The 20,081-nt window shown below is 32.4% G+C and overlaps 1 protein-coding gene across 3 annotated transcripts in view; it reads right to left on the reverse strand.

The window, feature by feature from the left end:
* Nucleotides 1-20,081, reverse strand: part of LOC132946355 (eye-specific diacylglycerol kinase-like) — a 181,112-nt gene that overhangs the window by 117,984 nt on the left and 43,047 nt on the right. For all 3 annotated transcript variants that reach the window (XM_061016327.1, XM_061016326.1, XM_061016328.1), the window contains exon 3: nucleotides 18,077-18,700. In XM_061016327.1, coding sequence (XP_060872310.1) covers nucleotides 18,077-18,700 — 624 coding nt within the window. The remainder of the gene's footprint in view (nucleotides 1-18,076; nucleotides 18,701-20,081) is intronic.

Below are 20,081 nucleotides of genomic sequence, written 5' to 3' on the forward strand. Positions count from 1 at the left end.
GTTGGTAGTATTATGTGGACACAGCATTGTATGTAGGTGCATTGGGTATGCAAGTATAACTTATTATCTAAATGTCGGCCATGGAATAAGCTATTTCTTCTGTCACAGGGGATGAATGCAATTTATCCATGTTATAAATATTATAACCAGAGGGTCGTTTTACCGTATTGTTATGCAAAAGTCGTGTATATATATATTACATTAGGTATTTTGCTAAATTAAAATAATTTTAAAACGTATAAAGCAATCCGTGTTATTATAAATTTATAAATAGTCATGGTGCCACGGTAATTAAACTCGACAAAAATGGAATCGAAAACATTATTATAGCAACTTGTTTAGGTCTTATTGTATATGCGAGACAATGTCCTGCAGTAATGTTAATTATAATATACAGTGTTATTAATTGTGAATGGTTGGAAGTCCATTACACGGATAATATAGTGTTATAATTATTCTTAACGGGAAAGTTATTTTGAACTCGAGACTGAATGACGTCATAGAACTTCAATTGGCTCTCGGGACGAAATAAAGAAGTTTTCGTATTTGCAAATTCAGTTTGCCAAATTTTGCAAACTTTTCATACTTTGAATGTATACCGACAAATAATGTTCCATAAACGAATTTTAAATTTATATAACATATAATACTCAGAACTACTGAAATAGAAATCTTATAATTTTTATAATTCAACTTCGTCAAAGAAAAATAGTTTTTGCGTTTAAGAGTCGAGTTGGTTGAATAATTTTTGGGAGTAAAAAGAATCAACATGGAATGAAACAATGAATGCAAATAAAAGTTAAAACACAAATGCTTCATTAATTTAATTATATTGGGTGCATGATATATTTTAGTTGCCATATTATATTTCATAATTTGGATGCGTATAATATATTTTTATGAAGACAAGAACGTTAGACGCCACAGAAAACGTTTATCGAAAATGCTGAAGATGATGGAATAATAGTTTTCATACAATACATTTACAAAATATCAACAATTTGGTGTATTCCTGTTGTGTGTATAGGTTTAATCGGAGGTCACACTCATGTGAAAAAACATTTCGACGCGGCCGAAATTAAAATTGGAACAGAATTTTATATCGTTAAAAATCGTTTGTTATGTAATATTACCAACTGAACCGTCTGCAATCGTGTTAACAGCAGATGGACACGCGTAATCTAGATAGTTATGTCACCGCAGTGAATGGGAAATTGTTTGTTGACTAGGTAGTTTACACCACCGTCCACCGTGGTTATATAGGTTAGATTTCACCGTCTGGTTAGACTCACATTTCAATTTGTGGTTAAATAACGAAAAAATACCATTTATAGTATTTACACGCAATATTACGCCAAGATAAAAATATTATTTCGAATATGCTAGCTATAGTTAAGCTAAATGAAAAACTGTTAGACGTTCGTTTAAACGATATGCTGTATATTCTGAGTGTAATATTTTTGTTATTTATTTGATATGTATACTATTGCTATAAAAAAAAAGGTAGTTTATAATAGCTTATTGTGTCAAAATAAAAAGGAGATTTTAAATTTTGTTAGTTATATAGTAAGGTATATAATATTTTTTAAACATAATCCGTTGGCGAAATATACATTCACCTCGGTCATTTTATATGAAAATTAATACCTCCGTTTTCGTGGTAAATGTAAACTAGACAGGTGTGTATTGAGAATAATATTATATTAGGGGTGCACAACTTAAACCTACCGTTTTAATTTGCCACACGAATCTAATCCTATTTAACGCAGTAAATGTATTTTAGTTTAAAATATATTATACGTATTCAAATTAGCCCAATATATGCTATGAAGTAACCGTACATGTTTTATAGGGCAAATGTAAATTAGAAAATGTAATCATTTTTACATGAGTTACAAACATATTTTACTTTTGATTAAAACATAATATTAAGTTTTAGGTTTAGATTTATATAATTTTAATCAAGATACAAGTTTTATACATTTCCATAATTATCATAAGTTCCGTTTTAAATTATTAAGCTTGACCATAGCACTATGTATAATAATTAATATATTATGCATTCAGGCTACATACATAGTAGTACAGTCTAGTATTATGGCAGTCAGGGCCGTCCTTAGGAGGGGGGGGGGGGCGAGCAGGGCCCAGACCCTGGGTCTCGCGCTTTTTGCTTATATTTGAAAGCCATGCGTTTGAAAAAAGTGGTAAAATTGGTTTAAAAATCGGTTTTTGTCCTGGGCTTCGCAAATCCTAAGGACGGCCCTGATGGCAGTATATCAGAAATAAGTGTAGTAATATAATTGTCATAGGCCTTAGTAGGTATTTAATGATTTCAAACGATAAAGGATTGTGCCGTTTATCTTGAATCTTGATGAATTTAAATAATTTAACTTTGGATACACAAAAACACGAAAATTCAATTTCTAAAATCATTTGTTTACTTATACTAGTTATTATTATTTTTTTTTTTTAATAATATTGCTAAATTAAAATCGCTTTTTATTATAACTGTATTACAGTTTTTTTTTTCACTATTAGTTATTTTCTATAGACCGCCTACTTCTATATTAAAGGATTCTCAAAAAAATTTAATTTTATAGCAATTCCCTTTGACGTTCCTGCTTACCCTCAAATACAGAACCATCCAAGAATTTCAAGCAATATAATATATTGTCTTTGTATGATTGCTAAACCGCCTTGGTTGATCACTAACAACTTATTACACGTAGTACTCATGTGTAAAGCCATAAATAATAACACTTCTATTTATTCTACTCTAGACTATATTCTAAAATGCAACACCATCCCAACAGCCTCATCGCCCAACTTCATACCAAAACTAATCCGAGAAATTCAACTCAGTGCCTAAAACCAGGTACAGCTGGAAATCTACTCGATGATTAACAAACTATTTCAACCTATATAAATATAATTCACAATAGCTCATGTTTTAGTGTCCCTGATGTGGACTCTTTTGTTACCACTTACCATATTATTGTTACATGTTCATTAATTTTATACATTTTACTTACTGTACATATGATTTACATTGTAAAGACAATATTAGACGAATAAAAAAACGTCTACCGGTGATGTCAATAAATGCATAGGTCTGATAAATTGTAATCTATTGTATATAAATGCATATTATGATGTACACGAAAATATTTGCAATTTCGTTTATATGAAAAAAAAAATTTTATGCAGATAATATTGTGTGTTTAAACATGACGTGCAGGGTGGCAAAACTTAAGTTTTCCAAGGTGTGACTCTGAATGTTTGAACCGAGCTTTTAGAGTATCAGCCAAGACATATAACATGCGTTGAACATGCCATTTATTTTGGCAGCATACTTTTTGCAGAGTTAATAGTTAAAAATTAAATAAAATACGTAATCAATATTATAATGATCACTCAAAATATGAGTACTTAATACAAATATAATGATGTATACAATATAAGCCATGTAGGTACTAGGTACCTACTACTTATATTAATAATTGTTAGTAGTAACTCGATTATTATACCTACACAGTGTAACCCTTGACTTAATACTACACAGTTAAGTATAAAATAACATATCAATAACTTTGAACGACAACAACAAAAAACCGTTTCATGGTGCTATTACAACTAAGAATAGCTGATCGTGATAATTATACCAAGAATCCCTTGAATATAGAAGCAGCCAGTGTACAAAGTTCAAGTGTTTCATGCATAATATTATATTGGTATTCATTAGTTTTCATTTTTATTATAAGAATTAATGAATTCATTAATAATTACTATGTACTCGATAGAAACCTCTGAACTTTTAAGCCGATCTAACTGTAAACCTACTACTGTCTCGAATTTTCGAGTTAACGCTCACTAAATAATACAATTTGAGACGGTTATATAACAGGTGCCTGCAGCTTTCAAAAGAAAATAAATAGCGGATGTACGACGACGTATAGGTATTAGGTACCTTGCAGCAGACGAGCACACGGAAATAACGCAAATAGAATTGGATGGAGGTAGGTAGACGCAAAACGTCAGATCGGTATTTATGCGTAATGTTATTATAAATCTCCAAGGTTGGATGTTTTTTATCTCCCGCATCGAGACTGTAGTATAAGCGTTGTTTTGGAAACGACCGAAATACTATGTTATTATTATTATTATTATTATACAGTGTACGGTCGTAGTCGTAGGTATAAAACCCCGGGACCGTTCGTGTGGAGTTTGCAAAAACCGACCGTTTGCACTTTCGTGGTACCTACGTCGAAAAACACATGACGGTATATTGTAATGTTCAGCTAGAGGAGGAAAAAAACATCTATAACCCCCGTATAATAGCCGCATGGTTCTCGTGTATCCCCACTCGTTTCCCGCCTCTCCGAATATTGTAACACACAATAATATTGTGTATAGGATTCGTCGCAAAACATTATAATAATATGCATTGCTTATAATAATTTATTATTAACATATTTTTGTGTAGGTTTTAACAATAATATGCAATATAACAATAACATTAATTATATTATTTATTAAAGTATCGGAGTTGCCCTGAACTGAAACTATGTGGTTCACGTTTAGCTATGGTTACCAATATAATAATATATAAGGTTAAAAGTACATATCGTTCAATTTAAAAAAAATCATAGCAATCGCTACTCAATATTTTTCCTGTACGAGGAAAATCTATGAATAATAAATATGTTTTTGTTAATGAGTAACCATGACAACAAAAACGTCTATTTTGGAAAATCGGTTAGAAAAATAAAATATCTGTACCCAGCCCAAAAACATAAAACATTATTAGACCTGCAAATGGTGGATTGATTTTTTTAGAAATGATTTTAGTTCTTTTTAAAAATCTAAAGAATAATTATTATATAAATTGTGTTGTCACCCAATAAATATGTTCAGTTACAATTATTAAAATATAGCATAAGTGGTGTAGTTTATACAAATTTAATTTAGTTAATTAAATTTTATTAAATTTTTAACTTGAAAACGAAAGTTTATTTTTCAAGTTAAAAAAAACAACTGCTAACATTTTATAGTATTTATATTATACACATTTTTTACCGACGATCGGATAAGTTGACTAATTTTATCACGATGAATAAAAAAAACTGGATGCAACCAATTGACGTTTATTTTCTATCTCTGAATAATAATTATATGTAACATATACGATGGTAATTCGATCGGTGTCAACGAATAATGGATTTAGGCGGCAAATTAATGTCAGCGATTTTTCTCGAATTATAGGTATACATTTTTCCGATCTATGTATTTCAATAACCGTCAGGTTTAATATTGTAATATTATGATACAATATTTTACGACATATTAAACGAAACGACGCAGTATAAATATTGTACGACGTAGTACCTATCATGGATTTAAGCGTTTTACTGTCTACCTATAGTTGTGGTGTATTTATCACACTGCATACTCTCGAGCTCTATATAGGATTTACGATGAGCAGTCGTGGTGAATTATTAACATAATAATAATATTATGCGTGTATTAACCTAGATACACATATGGTTATATTCCGCGACCGTGCAAATTATTCGTATGTAATGTACAGTGTACCTACATATGTACTTTGGATTTCCAGTCTCAGTATAGCCAGTATAGACGTCGAGTCGGTAAAATTAATTAGACCCAGACGATACAAAGGATGAGCTAACTACGAATTTGAATTTTAATAACGTCAAGACGTCGTTTTTGATAGTTAATTTTTATGGTTTCCGTGTAAGGAGGAGGGATCAAATATTTGATTTTTAATTCGATCAATAAACAAGCAAATAAAGCACTTGAATAAGAACAAAAACACAAATTTTACTATTTGAAAAACGAATTTCAAAATTCAAAATATTTTGTTTTTTATAAATAATTTTGACTCTTCTGTCATCTTAAGGTATCAAAAAAGATAGTGAACAAAATATGAATTTTAATAATATTTAAATTATCTACAGAAAAGTTTTCTTTAGAGCTTTCTTGGTTTCCATGAAAAAAAGTGAAAGTTGGAATTGGGCAGTTATTTTATGTTGCCGGGTTGCTTAAACAATTAATATACGCATTAAATTAATCAATCATAAACGTATGCCCCCCCCCCCTCTTAAATATGATTAGTTCATTATATTTTAGCGAATTCATTATGTGGTTTTAGATTTTCAGTTACGATCCTATATAATTTTTTTCCCGTGTTCCTACGTGTAAAATGTTTAGGTACCGTCAATTTATTCTCCAACATTGTACGATTATTATACATGTTTTTTGGGCGTGAATGAATACATAAATAAATATCCTTTACAAACTTTCTTTTTTTTATATATATTGTTTGCAGTCGCGATGAATTAATATTCACTTACACTTGAATAACTCTACATTATGTTATTTTTTTTATCTACCCCAAACGCAAACAACACGCGTACGACCAAAGGGTTTATAAAACTGAACGAGTCGTCGCCTCAAGTGCACAGTGTTCACTTTGACATTTTAGTCAGCGTGTCCGACCGTATTTTCTCCACCACGATAGGTATAACTCTACCACGCAACGTTTCACCCCACCATCGTTCGTTTGAAATTAATGCGGTCCCGAGGGTTTTCAAGACAGATATAGTTACTTATTTTGTTATTGACGCTTTCCTGGTTTTAATTGGTATTGATGCGCAAACAAAAGTGTATAGGTATAGAGGTACTCGCTTAATTACTGTTGTACTACAAACATTCTGCATAATATTTTGAAAACACAAAATCAAAAACTTTACATAAACCTGCAGGGGCCACGCCGGTCTGACTATTGTTTATATTTCGCTTGCACCAATTTTTACTTTCGGGTTATTTTTATTATTATTATTTTTTTTTGTATCAGATACTGAGGATGATTGATCGTTTCGCCATCTGCTTTCTCTTGTTGTCATATTTTAACGTCATTAGCTTTTTTCTTTTTCGCATTTCTTAATGGTGCATTTTTATTTGAACTCCGATGTCAGTTTGGACGGATATAACGTTACAATTATTGTTATTTTTACTGACTATATTTTGTATACATATACCTATATAATATAAACTATAAAGTATAGTGAACAATAAAGCAAAACAGTTTATAGGTAGGGCAGGTAGGCACAAAAATATATTTTTTGTTAATAATGTTTTTCGTAAAAAAAATAATTTAACTTTATAAAAACGTTGATTTTTTGAAATCATAAACTACGATAATATAATATTAATTATTGCGTCAAAACTTTTAAAAAAAATCGTAAATAAATCGGATGGGCTTGTACAATTTGGGATGTATTAAATAATGTTCGCGTTGTTTGAAGTTCAATGTTCGTTGGCGCTGTGCTGCAACTGATGTCTGAGACTTGTCACCCTTTGAAATACTCGAATACCGTCGGCAACGTAACCCGGGATTTATCAAATTACACAATAATATATGTATCTGTATACCGTGAATGTGGTTGAATGTTATCACGACCAATATTTACCGAAATATTATTCATGTTTACCACCAAGCGGATAAGCCATACGCAATAAATTATCACCATAATCCGTATACGTTTCGTTGTATCCCATTAGAGTTAAACGATGTCGACGTAATATTTGTTTGTATACACGCTGAAGTTTTAATTAATTATTATCGTTCAGTATTATAGCTAGGACTCAATTAAAACGGGAATTTAGACAGTTGGGCCTATATTATAACATGATTCAGCCAAGAATCACATGAGCCTAAAAAACAAGGCATATCACATTTTAAATGGATACTCACTAATTCCTCCGAATAGATAACGTAAATTCTGTTAAATGTACACTTATAGTCTCAGAAGGGTTGTAGTGTAATAAAAATATTTTATAATCAAATTATATCGTCTCAATAGCGTTTAATATCGCACAGCAAAGTATAACAGTATTTTTTGAATAAATATTTTTTCATTATTTATAAATTGACTTTACCAATACATTAAATTATCATAAACTTTTAAAATGTACCTACCAACTGAGAATAAAATAATATAACATACGACGAGATTAGATCGAACAATGGAGTACCTACTTTTAACAGTAAGTTATCTCCATTTAACGATTTTACACTCAAAACTATAAAGTTTACTATTATGTAGGTACACATTTTAAGGTTATCAAGTTATGTCACGTATTTTATATTGGGCGGAATGAAGAGATATTGGAATTTCATCAATTTGTTTTTTTTAAGATTATGTGATTTTGGGTTACTAAAAAGGTTAAACATTTTAATATAAGATATATATTATATAGATTTGAAATTAAACAAAAACAATGTATAAGTGTACAAGTGCTTTTAAGGGTATTTTTTAAATGTGTTTGTTATACTTTCAAAAAAAGCATCAGCCTAACTTAACATAACCTAAATTTCAAAGATATAACTTAATATAACAAAGATAATTTGGTGAAAAAAGCTCAAAATATTATTATATATATTTACATAAAACATTTGAAACAGTTATAGTGCTCCCACAATTTTCACCCTAGTTTAATTGTGATCCATAATTAATATAATGCTGTAGAAAAGAAATATATAATAGGTGCATTTTAAGATTGCATATTTTTGTACTGCAGCCAGTATTAAAATACCTGCTTGTTATTTTAAACTTATTTATAAATGAATTTAACTTTAATTTAAATATTTAATTTTGTTTACAATTGTAAAAACAACTTTATTTTTACATTGGGATTAATTACGTTCCACTGGTGTCTATAGAATTCTCATGACAGGTAACCATAGTTTATATTATTGGTCTCCTTATATTGGCTTAATTACGATACGTTATTTAACCTATTCAACGATCTGAAAAATTATGAAGTTATAAATAAATTGTACACTAATATTCACGTCGTTGAGAGAAACACATAGATCGCATAATATATCGCCATAAAGATAGGTTAGTGACTCTCTATCCCGGTCACTTGGTCACGATCACCTCCACGTGATTACTGCGAGTCATTCATACTTCTCATTCCGAAATGTCGCGTTGACAATTCAAAGTGCGGTTTTCATTATGCGCACTCAAGAATTCTAAGTATGATATGTATGCTATCGGTCATTCAGTGCCCTATTGTTGGTTCCATCGTAGAATAAATTATATATATGTATATCACTATAACCGAATTATGGTCACGCGCGTTCAGTGACACAACACACGTGAAAATAATGCGTTTAATAAAATAAAATACGTCTAACGGGATCAGTCAGTGAAAATCGAGCAGTATCCACGTGTATAGCAATATACTAATAATTAATATTACTGGAAATTTGATAGTTCAGTTAACGGTTAGGTATGTTTTCTGAGATATTAAAATAGGTTCTTACACAGGTTCGTTATGTTATTAAAAATATCCCACCAATTGCAGATGATATAATATTATTATTATGTTTCTAGGGATTTGGTCCTGCAGGTTTAAAGATTTAATTAAATTATAATTTAATAATTTGCTTACTACCTACTAAAAAATAGAACAAAACCCCATCAAGACTCAATAAATGGAAATGATATGCATAATATTATACATTTTTGCATAACCAATTACAAATTGAAATTCTGAACGTTATTATCCGCTATTCTGCTGAAATGGCAATTTCATTTTTAAAAATACCTAGTTCGATATAATTATGCAGTACGCACTGACTACAAAAAGTATCAAGCATTACAATAGTACTTACGTTACAACGTCATATTTTAGAAATATTCATTTAACCGTTGTATAATACATAATTGATAACGTAAAACAACATTGTTACGATACATTTTGATACGATTATTTGTATCATTGACGAGAAAATGTATAAATACATGGGTATGAATTTTAATTAGTTTGAAATAAGTAAAATAATGGAGTAAAAACATTTGGATATTTTGAGAAAAACATAAGACTGTAATCGGATACATGAATACTTCGCCATACAGCGAGAACTGAGTAAAAAACAATTAAAATGAAATGGTTTTCATCTTGTTAGATTGAGTAATAAATACTTCAGGGTCGTAACTCGATAGTTTTAAAATGATTAAATATTTATATAAAAGCGAGTCAGTCTAAAAAAATATACAAAATAATAAAAATAAAAGTATTTCATTCAAGTAATTATACATACAAGTAACGATAAAATAAAATAAAATTGTAAAAGTTAAATATTTTTTATACGTATATAGTATAGGTACGACAGTGCTTATAAATAAAGAACCTATACAAGTCGCTTAGTTATCGCTAATTGATAGAAAGGCAGTCCAAAAAATAAAATCATATTGAATAGAAACGTAAGGGATTCGTTCTTTAATAAGAACTATGTGACATAATTATGATTCGTACACCATATGACAATATATTATAATTTTTTGCACTTATAACTTGTAGTACAAATGTAACGCGTGCACAATGCAGTTATGATTTTTCAAAAAATACTATATTACTGTTATTAACTGATACTTAATGTAGTTACCTAACTATAGGTAGGATAGTTTACTCTATGGCTTGACGAATATATATACCCATCAAGTGTATTGATGACTATATATGTATATGTCCCCCAGACCTGGTAGAACATAATATTAATAAAAAACAATATTATAATTATAAAGGTAGGTGCAATATTATACCCTATAAATCCATGAATATTAACAATTAACATCGCTTCAAAGACTGGAAAACAAAAACCTTCGAATTACTTTCAGAATAGCTTGTCTATTTATTTAGCTATTTATTTATGGGTACGCTTAGGGTTTTAAAATTTCATGAAATTTATTTTCTTGAAACATTTCATTTTGATGAAAAATAAAAATAAAATGTTTATTATACCTAAAATTGTATAGTCGTAAACTTCTAAGTGAATATTTTTAAAAGATGGTTTATTGTATGAAACAAAGAAAATATATAACATATTTACATATAATATATAAGTTGTTTAACGAATCTATAATAGTTATAAAAAACTCTATGATCTAAGTATTAAATAATGAGCCCAGAGCACCTTCACATTACTCAGACACATAAACACACATATTATACGACTTTTGTACACTTTATAATTATTGAAAATACACTATTATTTCATTCATTGTTGGAATTGACTTCAACTCTATTTCAAACCGTTATCTTTTCTGATACACAACAATATTTTAAAACTCATGTAAAAAAATGTATTTGTTCTCAAAATAATGCCAGGAATATTTTTCAGCACTATAAAATATAGAATATACAAATATGAAATAATAAATCAACAAAAATAATATGTTTTTCTTTAATTCTAAGTGTGTAATCAATTTATTGTTTCTAATCATCTATAACCGAACACGTTTAAAAGAAGAAAATATATTTTTCATAATTTCATTGAAATATTTCAAGAACAATGAAATTTCCAATTTTGAAATATTTCAATTGAAAAATTTCAAGGTACGCTACATGGCCGAAAAATATTAATATAGTACAGCATATTTTGGTGTAGCAGGACACTTCGAGTGAATTTGTATTTTATCATATTATGATAAAATTATCATAATGTGATTCATTTTTTGGATGATTTTTCCATAAAAACGATTCTCCGACGTGCTTATGCTAATTAATCATTAACTCTTTCAATTATATTTTATCTAATACATATCCACTAAACATCCGTGGATGACACATTACGTGATTATATTTTAATCCAGAGTTTAGTTTGTATTTAACAAAATGTATTTATCTAGGTGTATAAACACATAAATATAGTAATATTATTATCGTTATTAATATTACGGCTCTTTGTTGACGTTCGTTTTTATCACACCCTCCAACCGGTTTTTGCTGACGGGCGATGGCGATGGTTAGGATCTAACCAAGGTCAGGTTATTACAAATTTTTATTTGACGAAGTTCTTAATTATTAAAACAATCACCATCACATCAATACAATTAATTATACGAATAAATAATGCCAACAGTTTCTGTAGAAGCGTAAGCATATATCTGTCTATCACCGTGAATGATGTATGTCACATAATGACATGCGTTTCACCTTGATGGCCCTCCCTCGGTTCGTGATAATTTTAGGAAGATGGGCGATGACGCAAAGTGTATGGTCGGGGACGATGAGGATCACAAATAAATAATAATATACGTGTACAGGACTCGTCCCACTGGATTTTCGTCACACTTCAGAGCTCCACTAAATAATTAACAACACGCACTTGTGAAGGACGAAGGGAAAACAATTTGATCGAGAAAACCGACTGCAAGCATACCTTACACTAGTAAACGGAGCATATTATAAGGCCGCCGGGGTTTGGTGGTGCGGTTCTTGGAAATTTGCGTTACAATTATGTACAGGGTGATTCGTCAAGCATGCTCGCCTCTCTTTTTTCTTCAATAATCTAGTTATTCAAAATCTGATTTTTAGAATTTTTAAATATACTTTAAGATCATATTATCAAATTCTTGAGATTTTTTTGTACTGCTTAAGGAGTGTGGAGATACAAACTTTTGTTTTTAAAACAAGCACCCCTTTTCAACTGCAAATTATACAGTGAATAATTTTTCTGAAATTGTTCACGTATCAGAATCAAAATGTGCACGTTGAATTTTGAGTTATTCAACTTTGTGTGCGAAGGATAAAAAATCTAAGGTAATGGTTTTATAATTTATGGGTGCTATGTTGATTTGAAAATTGTAGTAATTAATATTAATAATTTGTAAAAATGGGCCAAGTATAATAAGTACTCGATTAAGTTTCTATTTTTCTATTTTCTATTTATGTAAAACCATTTTTAAGGACTATTATCCTTAATACGAACATTTTAAAAACTACTCAAGCGAATTTTTAACTGTAGTACAACGGGTCCAGTCGAGCAGCGCAGCCTGGCATGACCACGCGAACTACGCTCTGTTCCATTCATTAGTATAAGGTCCATGATTGCAAAATGGACTTGGGAAAATGGCCGAAGACGACCGCGTTCACGACTGAATACCACGGTCGAAGTGGTATATTCTGTAGCACGGTCGAGGCCACCGCCGTCCGTTTGGTTTACGTTGTTCGTGATCTGGTGACAGCGATATTTAACGTTGATCAGCAGTCACAAATCACAATGAACAACGGTGCACTGACCGTTTCATCTCGTCCGTTTCGCAACGTTTCTCCACCGCACCACCGCCGGGAGTGAGTAAAGCGTCGAATGCAGTGCACAGTCGTTATTCCGGCGAACCGAGTGTTGTGTACGGATTTTGTGTATTGTTGTGTTGTCATTTTTACCAACGGTCCAATTTAATTAAATTCTTGATTAAGATTTGAGTCCGAGCATAAGGTTAATCGTTTGCAAATGCAAAACCTGTCGAATAAATCTTGGATATTCCTTAGCACATAATCTGCAGTTACAAATTGTCAATCGCACGTGTAATACCTACGCATAGTGATTACCTATGTAAGTTTGTAAAATCCGAATAATAAAACCTTAGTAAAATAGTAAGTTGCGTGATCGCTATAAGTCATTAAATATCGAAAGCAATCAATTGTAAAAACGTTCCATATAGGCTTACTTAAAAATGTCTATAACGAGAACTTCAATAAATGCATAATTTAAAAATAACTACGGGGTTGAACGTGCTTAAAAATGTACAATGTATACTCGTACGATGGCAGGCGGATGTATTATTTATGGCTATACTTAAGTACCATTAACAAATGGAAAAAAATAGGAAAAAGAAAATACGAACTTCAATCGTGAAATTTCACTTTTTCAATTATTATGTTACATCCATTCCGGCCACCACGCTTATACGTAAACAATTTTTATAATACTACTTAAGACAGACTTGATAATATATTGTTTGTCTCGTGTATAGAAACTTTCGTCTAGACTTACGTCATAATGTACCAATTATTTCAATCTCGTGTAGTCACTTACCATATCGTGTGCCAGACTATATTATATTTTACTGCGTACATATCAATGCAGTAATAACAGCGGTAATATATGCGATATATGCGTACAGATATATACATTATATACATATACAGTCGAGAGACTCCGGGGACCCGAGACCACCGTCTCCAGTACGCTGCAATTTCCCGAGTTCCCGGACCGAAGCCCCGCAACCGCCATTATTCGTGACGAGTGAAATACGGACTGCCGATGTGAGATAACTAGCTGGTACCTATCCGACTTCTGAAGTCTGACAACATCGCGTTCTATTTATGCGTATTTATACAGCTTCGGCATTACTATAATAATAGTAATAATAATAACAGTAATTATTATTATTATTATACACCGTCATGAGCGATTATGTGTGGCGGTAACAATCGATTTCGTCGTGAACTCGGCGAAACGTGGGCATAGTGCCGCGCATGTATTTTACACGAACGAGACGACGGCACACATGTCGGAAAATCGAGTTTTTCCTCGCTTGATTGATAAATATTTTACGTGGCCGCCATCATTATAATGTACTCGTATACTATTCATCCGATCGATATAGTACAAGTCGAGGTTACTATACGCAGTGCAAGTTCACAGATAGGTTCCCCGCCAGACACAGCTGTGTTGAGACTTATCCATGGATAATATCATTTGGTTCAACGGTTACTCATATGTTATAATCTTTTCTTTAAAACTATTGTGCCATGCCGGTCACCTAATTATTAACTTAGACAATATCCTTATCTAGATGAATTCAATCCAAATCACCCTGATTGTAATCGTATAGTTTTTCATGAATAATATCCATTTTGTTTTATTAAACATTTTTATCTATAAACTGAATCGGTACAAGTACATCCATTTACCACATACTAGAAAAAATAATTATTTAGTTGGTGCTTTTGAAACGTCATATTACCGAAAAATTAATAAAAAAAACTTTAAAATCACGATTCTTCCAAGTCGAGTTTTGTTATTTCTTCGTAATTACAAAATTAACTATTTAACGTTTAATGTATTATGGATAAAATACGTCACTCAAAGTATTCAAATAATCTCTAAAATTAAGATATTTAAATTTAATAAAAGTTGGTTTATGATTTTTTTATATAAGTTTATAAAAATAAAATGTATTTATCTTTAGGTATCTATGACTAGATTATTTTATATACAATTGTCAACATGACATTTTAGTTATTTATTCTCAACACAGTCCATACGATTCATGTCAACCTAAAACAGTGTTATTTTTTTTTACCAGGCATTTAACGAACAATATGAGAAGTCGACACATGAATTATTAACGGCCATTCACTAGATAAGTTCACCAGTACCTATATATATATATATATATATATGGCTAGCTTAATATACTTAAATATACGTGGTCTAATAATAGGTATGACATTAAACGTTTTCCAACGATTTTGGAAAAACGCATATATCAATAGCAAGTAGCCGAATTATGGACGTACGATTTTCTCAACATCGTTTCATGGGACCATTAGTTTAACCAGGATCAATTTAATCACTGAACCAAATATTACAAGGTCTTAAACGACAGTGAGTTGAAAATATATTTTTTTAAATTGAATATTATCTATTTGGCCACGTACACTTATTGGACAGATATATTATAAACTTTATATAAACATTCCTTAAAAAAATAGGAGAAAACTACATTTTTGAAAGCATTTTCATCGACGTAATCATAAATAGCGCACACATCCTCCATGTCTGGACTTAAAGTTATTTTTGTTGAAAACAAAAACCTACTTTGTTATGTTTGCTTGTGAGTAAAAAAGACTTATGAGTTATAATCAATGGGTAATTCAATAGGTAAATATTATAAATTCATAATATAATATGTGGACACTTCATATAAGCCTTGCATGGTAAGTAACATTATATATAATGGATAATAGTATAACTTTCATTACGTCCACCAACAATTTGTACTTCGATATTTAATAAAATAAATTTAAAAAATGGATATGTTAAAACATTTTTCCTGTGAAATTTACTGATTGTGACATATAACTTTTGTTGTTTTAACATTACAGATGTAATACAACAACGTCACGTTAAAGCGTAACAAGTTTTATTGAAAGAGTCTTTTCCAGATCAAAACACATAATGAAACATGACAAATTTATTTATTTGTTATAACATTATACAGACGAGCAAAAGCCAAGTCTTAAGTCTAGTCCGTGAGACCATATTTTACGTAATTCTACAGAGTATATGTCATAACTTCACCAATACAAGAGATAGTAAAGGATAATATTTTATTTCGGGGGACAGAGTGGCCGAGTGGACTAAGACGTCGACTGCGACGCAGTCGACCCGAGTTCGATTCCTCGGCCATGGGTGGCATTTTTCTTCGAACAAGTCACTGTGTCCGGAGAACAAGTGCCGCCATCCCCCACCCGGGCATGGCAGATACCTACGGGTGCCTACTTGAAAATCTGCCAAAAACTACACACACGTGTTTACCAACCAACAGTATCCTCCCCTACAAATAAATAAACAAACAGCTAATGGCCATAGTTGGCGGGCTTAATGACCAATTAAAAAAAAAAAAAAAATATTTTATTTCATATAACGACTACGTAAATAATTTTGACGGAAAACAGAAAAAAAGCACAGGTTTCTTTATTTTGGATGACCTATTTTTATTTTTATAATATACAGTATAATTTAATTCTATTATAATCAATCTAATTTTACTTGAAATTACTCTGGATTACGTATCGAGAGCCATTTTCGGTCTCAATATAAAAATATTAACCAGTCCAGTTACTTTGTTTAAGACATATAATTCGTATTCGGCGTAATGCATAGGCAATATAGGTACATGGCTGTGTAGAATAACCGTCGAACACTTAAAAACCGCCATTCAACTTGTGATATGTCTGTGCCATTGTTTTTTTTTTTTTTATAGGTCCACTCGCGCTTTGTAACGTGGGTGGTTTTAAAAGAATGGTTCCGAACAATCATATTATAAGTAATAAATTAAAGTCGAACGACGGTATCGCATCTATATATCCCTTTATATTGTTACATACTCGTACGTACTTACGTACGTTTTACTGGCAAACATTTCGATAGGCATTCGCGATCCGTGCAGAAGTTGGAGATACATGTAATCACTCCCAACTGACTCTCTGAAGTATTATTACGGAGAATCGATACATTACTATTTACTGAAATAGGCACATACGTTTTTCTGTACAATCGTGTGTTCTGACATGTGTGTTATATCAAGTGATTCCGATATATGATGGCCCGATATAACGATAATATTAATTACCAAACGATGGTGTATCTAGACGAGACAGATAAAGTGCTTTTCGGAGGTCCAGATTGCTTGAAAATATTGCCCCGTCAGATGGTCGTCTTAAATGTCAGACAACACATATATTTGTTTGGTGGGGGGCGGGGATCTAAGTTAACAAACGGGTAGTGTGCACAAACGCTTTGGACGCTAGTTAAATATAAATGTATTAAATGATTAATTTTAATTAAAACTATAAATCAAATATTAAAAAACTAATAGTCGGGGTCAATTAAACAATGGACTAAGATTTCAAAATTTTAAATTGAAATCAAAAACCAATTGGCACATGCAAAAATTTATTGAGCGTGATGAAAAACTCGACATTTACATAAAAAAATACGTAGTTCTTTATACTAATGCATTATTCTTTTTCATTTAAAAACAGAGCTATACTGACCTGTACTGTTTTATGCGTACATATTATATTATTAATGTATGTATTTTTTTTTTAGTCAATAATATACTTGATCGTAACATATTTCAAATCAAGTCCAAAAGCAGTATAATTTAACTTAAAGACGTTTTTTAAAATTTAGTTTATATATTATATAAAGTTGTATCTTTTACGGACTGTTCAATATTATATGATTAAAACAAATCTCTATAGCAAAAACTAGATCGAAAGCGTTTAGGTTCGCGCGTGTTTGGGCCAACAACCACAACGACACAATATTGACATGACACTACAACACTTATCGTCGTTGTGAACACAAACGTCGAACTCACAACGTTTTCACTGATATTTGATATTCTATTGTTATAACTACTCAAAGCGTATAATAATATTATCATATTAATAATATACTCACCCCTTGTCCGGCGGTACCCTGTGTGCGGGTACGGCCGACGGCGGCGACGACGTCTGATTATTGGTGGACAGCGCCTTGTACCGGGCCTGCTGGTCGGTGGGCAGCACGATGTCCACGGACCTGGACCGGATGTTGTTGTTGCAGGCCGGCTGCCCGCAGTTGGGATCGAGCAGCAGCTGGGTGGGCGACACGGGCACCACCTCTTCCGGTTTTCCGGCGGGAGTGGGCTTGTTGATGAAGCACGAGTCCATGCTGGCGGCCCGGTCGCGCTTCAGGTCGGGAACCGTGAGAAACAGGTCGCGGACGGCCGCCGGGTCGGCCGCGTCGCTGACGGCGAACGCTTCCTGACGTTCCAGTTTCGGCGACGTGATCGACCGCCTCCGGTTGCCCTGCAGATACTCGTCCGGCGGCGTCAGCTCTAGCGTCAGCGGGCTCTTGCCGCACGCGTCCGCCGACTCGGACGGCGGCGGCAGTGCGGGACCGCCGTCGGCGATGGACAAACGGACCGCCGCCGCCACGAGATCGTCGTGGAGGTCGGCCTCCACGGTGACGGTGATCTGGCAACCGCGGTCGTCTTCGTCTTCCATGTCCTCGCTGGCCGACGTCGACGTGAACGACCTCTGACTGAGTCCAAACAACACACACACAAACATACGCACGTAGGTCAGTTTCGGCTAAAGCACCGTCCACCGGTCGTCCACCGAATAGCGCACGTGTCCTTGTCTAACCTACAATGACCAGCCCCAACCATTATTTTTCAACCCCCCCCCCCTCACTATGATCGACCGCCTGCGAAAGAGTCTGAGAATTTCAGATTTCCAAAACCGTGCTCGACATCCGAACACGGCTGGCTTAGCCGTACGACTACATCTCACCCGTCTAATATAATATTATTACGATGTAGGGGGTGGAGGGAGGTGTTAGGGTTTTAATGATATTCAACCTAGACTTATGCAGATTTCGGATTTTTTAAATCGTCACCGTCATAATCATAGTCGTTATTGTTTCCTAGAACATTTTTTTATTCACTAGAACACCCCGTGCAATCGAAACCTTCGTTTATGTTCAACAATGGGAATTGTTTGGATGTTTAGTCCTTCTTTTAACACAAAACGACGTTATTTCGAGCAAATATATATTTTGTGTACGTCGATGTATCCACCGCGGCTATGTGCTAAAATGTAATTTCGAAAAAATGTATATTATATTGTACATCACAAAAAAAAGTTCCGTTGTGAATAAAAATAAAAAATTGGTTTCGGTTATTATATAAGAGAAAAAAAAAGACTATTCGCGAGTGTTTTCTCTAAAAACGAACAAAAAACCATCATATAATTTTATTACGGCTGGCGTACACGTGGAAGCCCTGACAACAATGGTTGTATTATCTAATGATGGGGTGTAGTGGGAGTGGGGGGGGATCGATATTACTATACTGCTACATATTATTTGAGAGACCGCGCGCAAGGTTAGTTTAAAATATTTTCGCGTTTTTAATATTAACAATATTATTATTATTATTATTACTATTGTGTAAGTACTGAATAATATTATTATATTAGTGCCTAGTGGTTTATATTGTATTTGTTATCGTCAAACGAGAGCAAAAAATATGCGGTATCGACGCTAAATTAATTGTCAACGCTGAACATCGTACGGAATTTTTATATGAATGGCACGTCATGTTCCACAGGAACAACGAAGGCAGGCGGTGTTGGCCCAAAGGACAAAAATAACTCTAAATATTAATGATGATATATTATATTATTATCTTTATATTGTACCTATACAATGCGGTATAGTATTTGGCCGTATATCTGTCATTGTGATTCGGTATTCAGTTAGCGTGTATAATAATATATTCTATGCGGTTCGTCATTTCGGTGAAATAAAAGTATTAGAAAATGCATCGTGCACTTCTCGTCTTTATTGTAAATATATATTTTATATTTTTATAGGACTGGAAATACTTTCGAAATAGAATATTGAAAAATACCAACATTTC

The sequence above is a fragment of the Metopolophium dirhodum genome, chromosome 6, assembly GCF_019925205.1.
Source record: "Metopolophium dirhodum isolate CAU chromosome 6, ASM1992520v1, whole genome shotgun sequence".
Taxonomy (NCBI): domain Eukaryota; kingdom Metazoa; phylum Arthropoda; class Insecta; order Hemiptera; family Aphididae; genus Metopolophium; species Metopolophium dirhodum.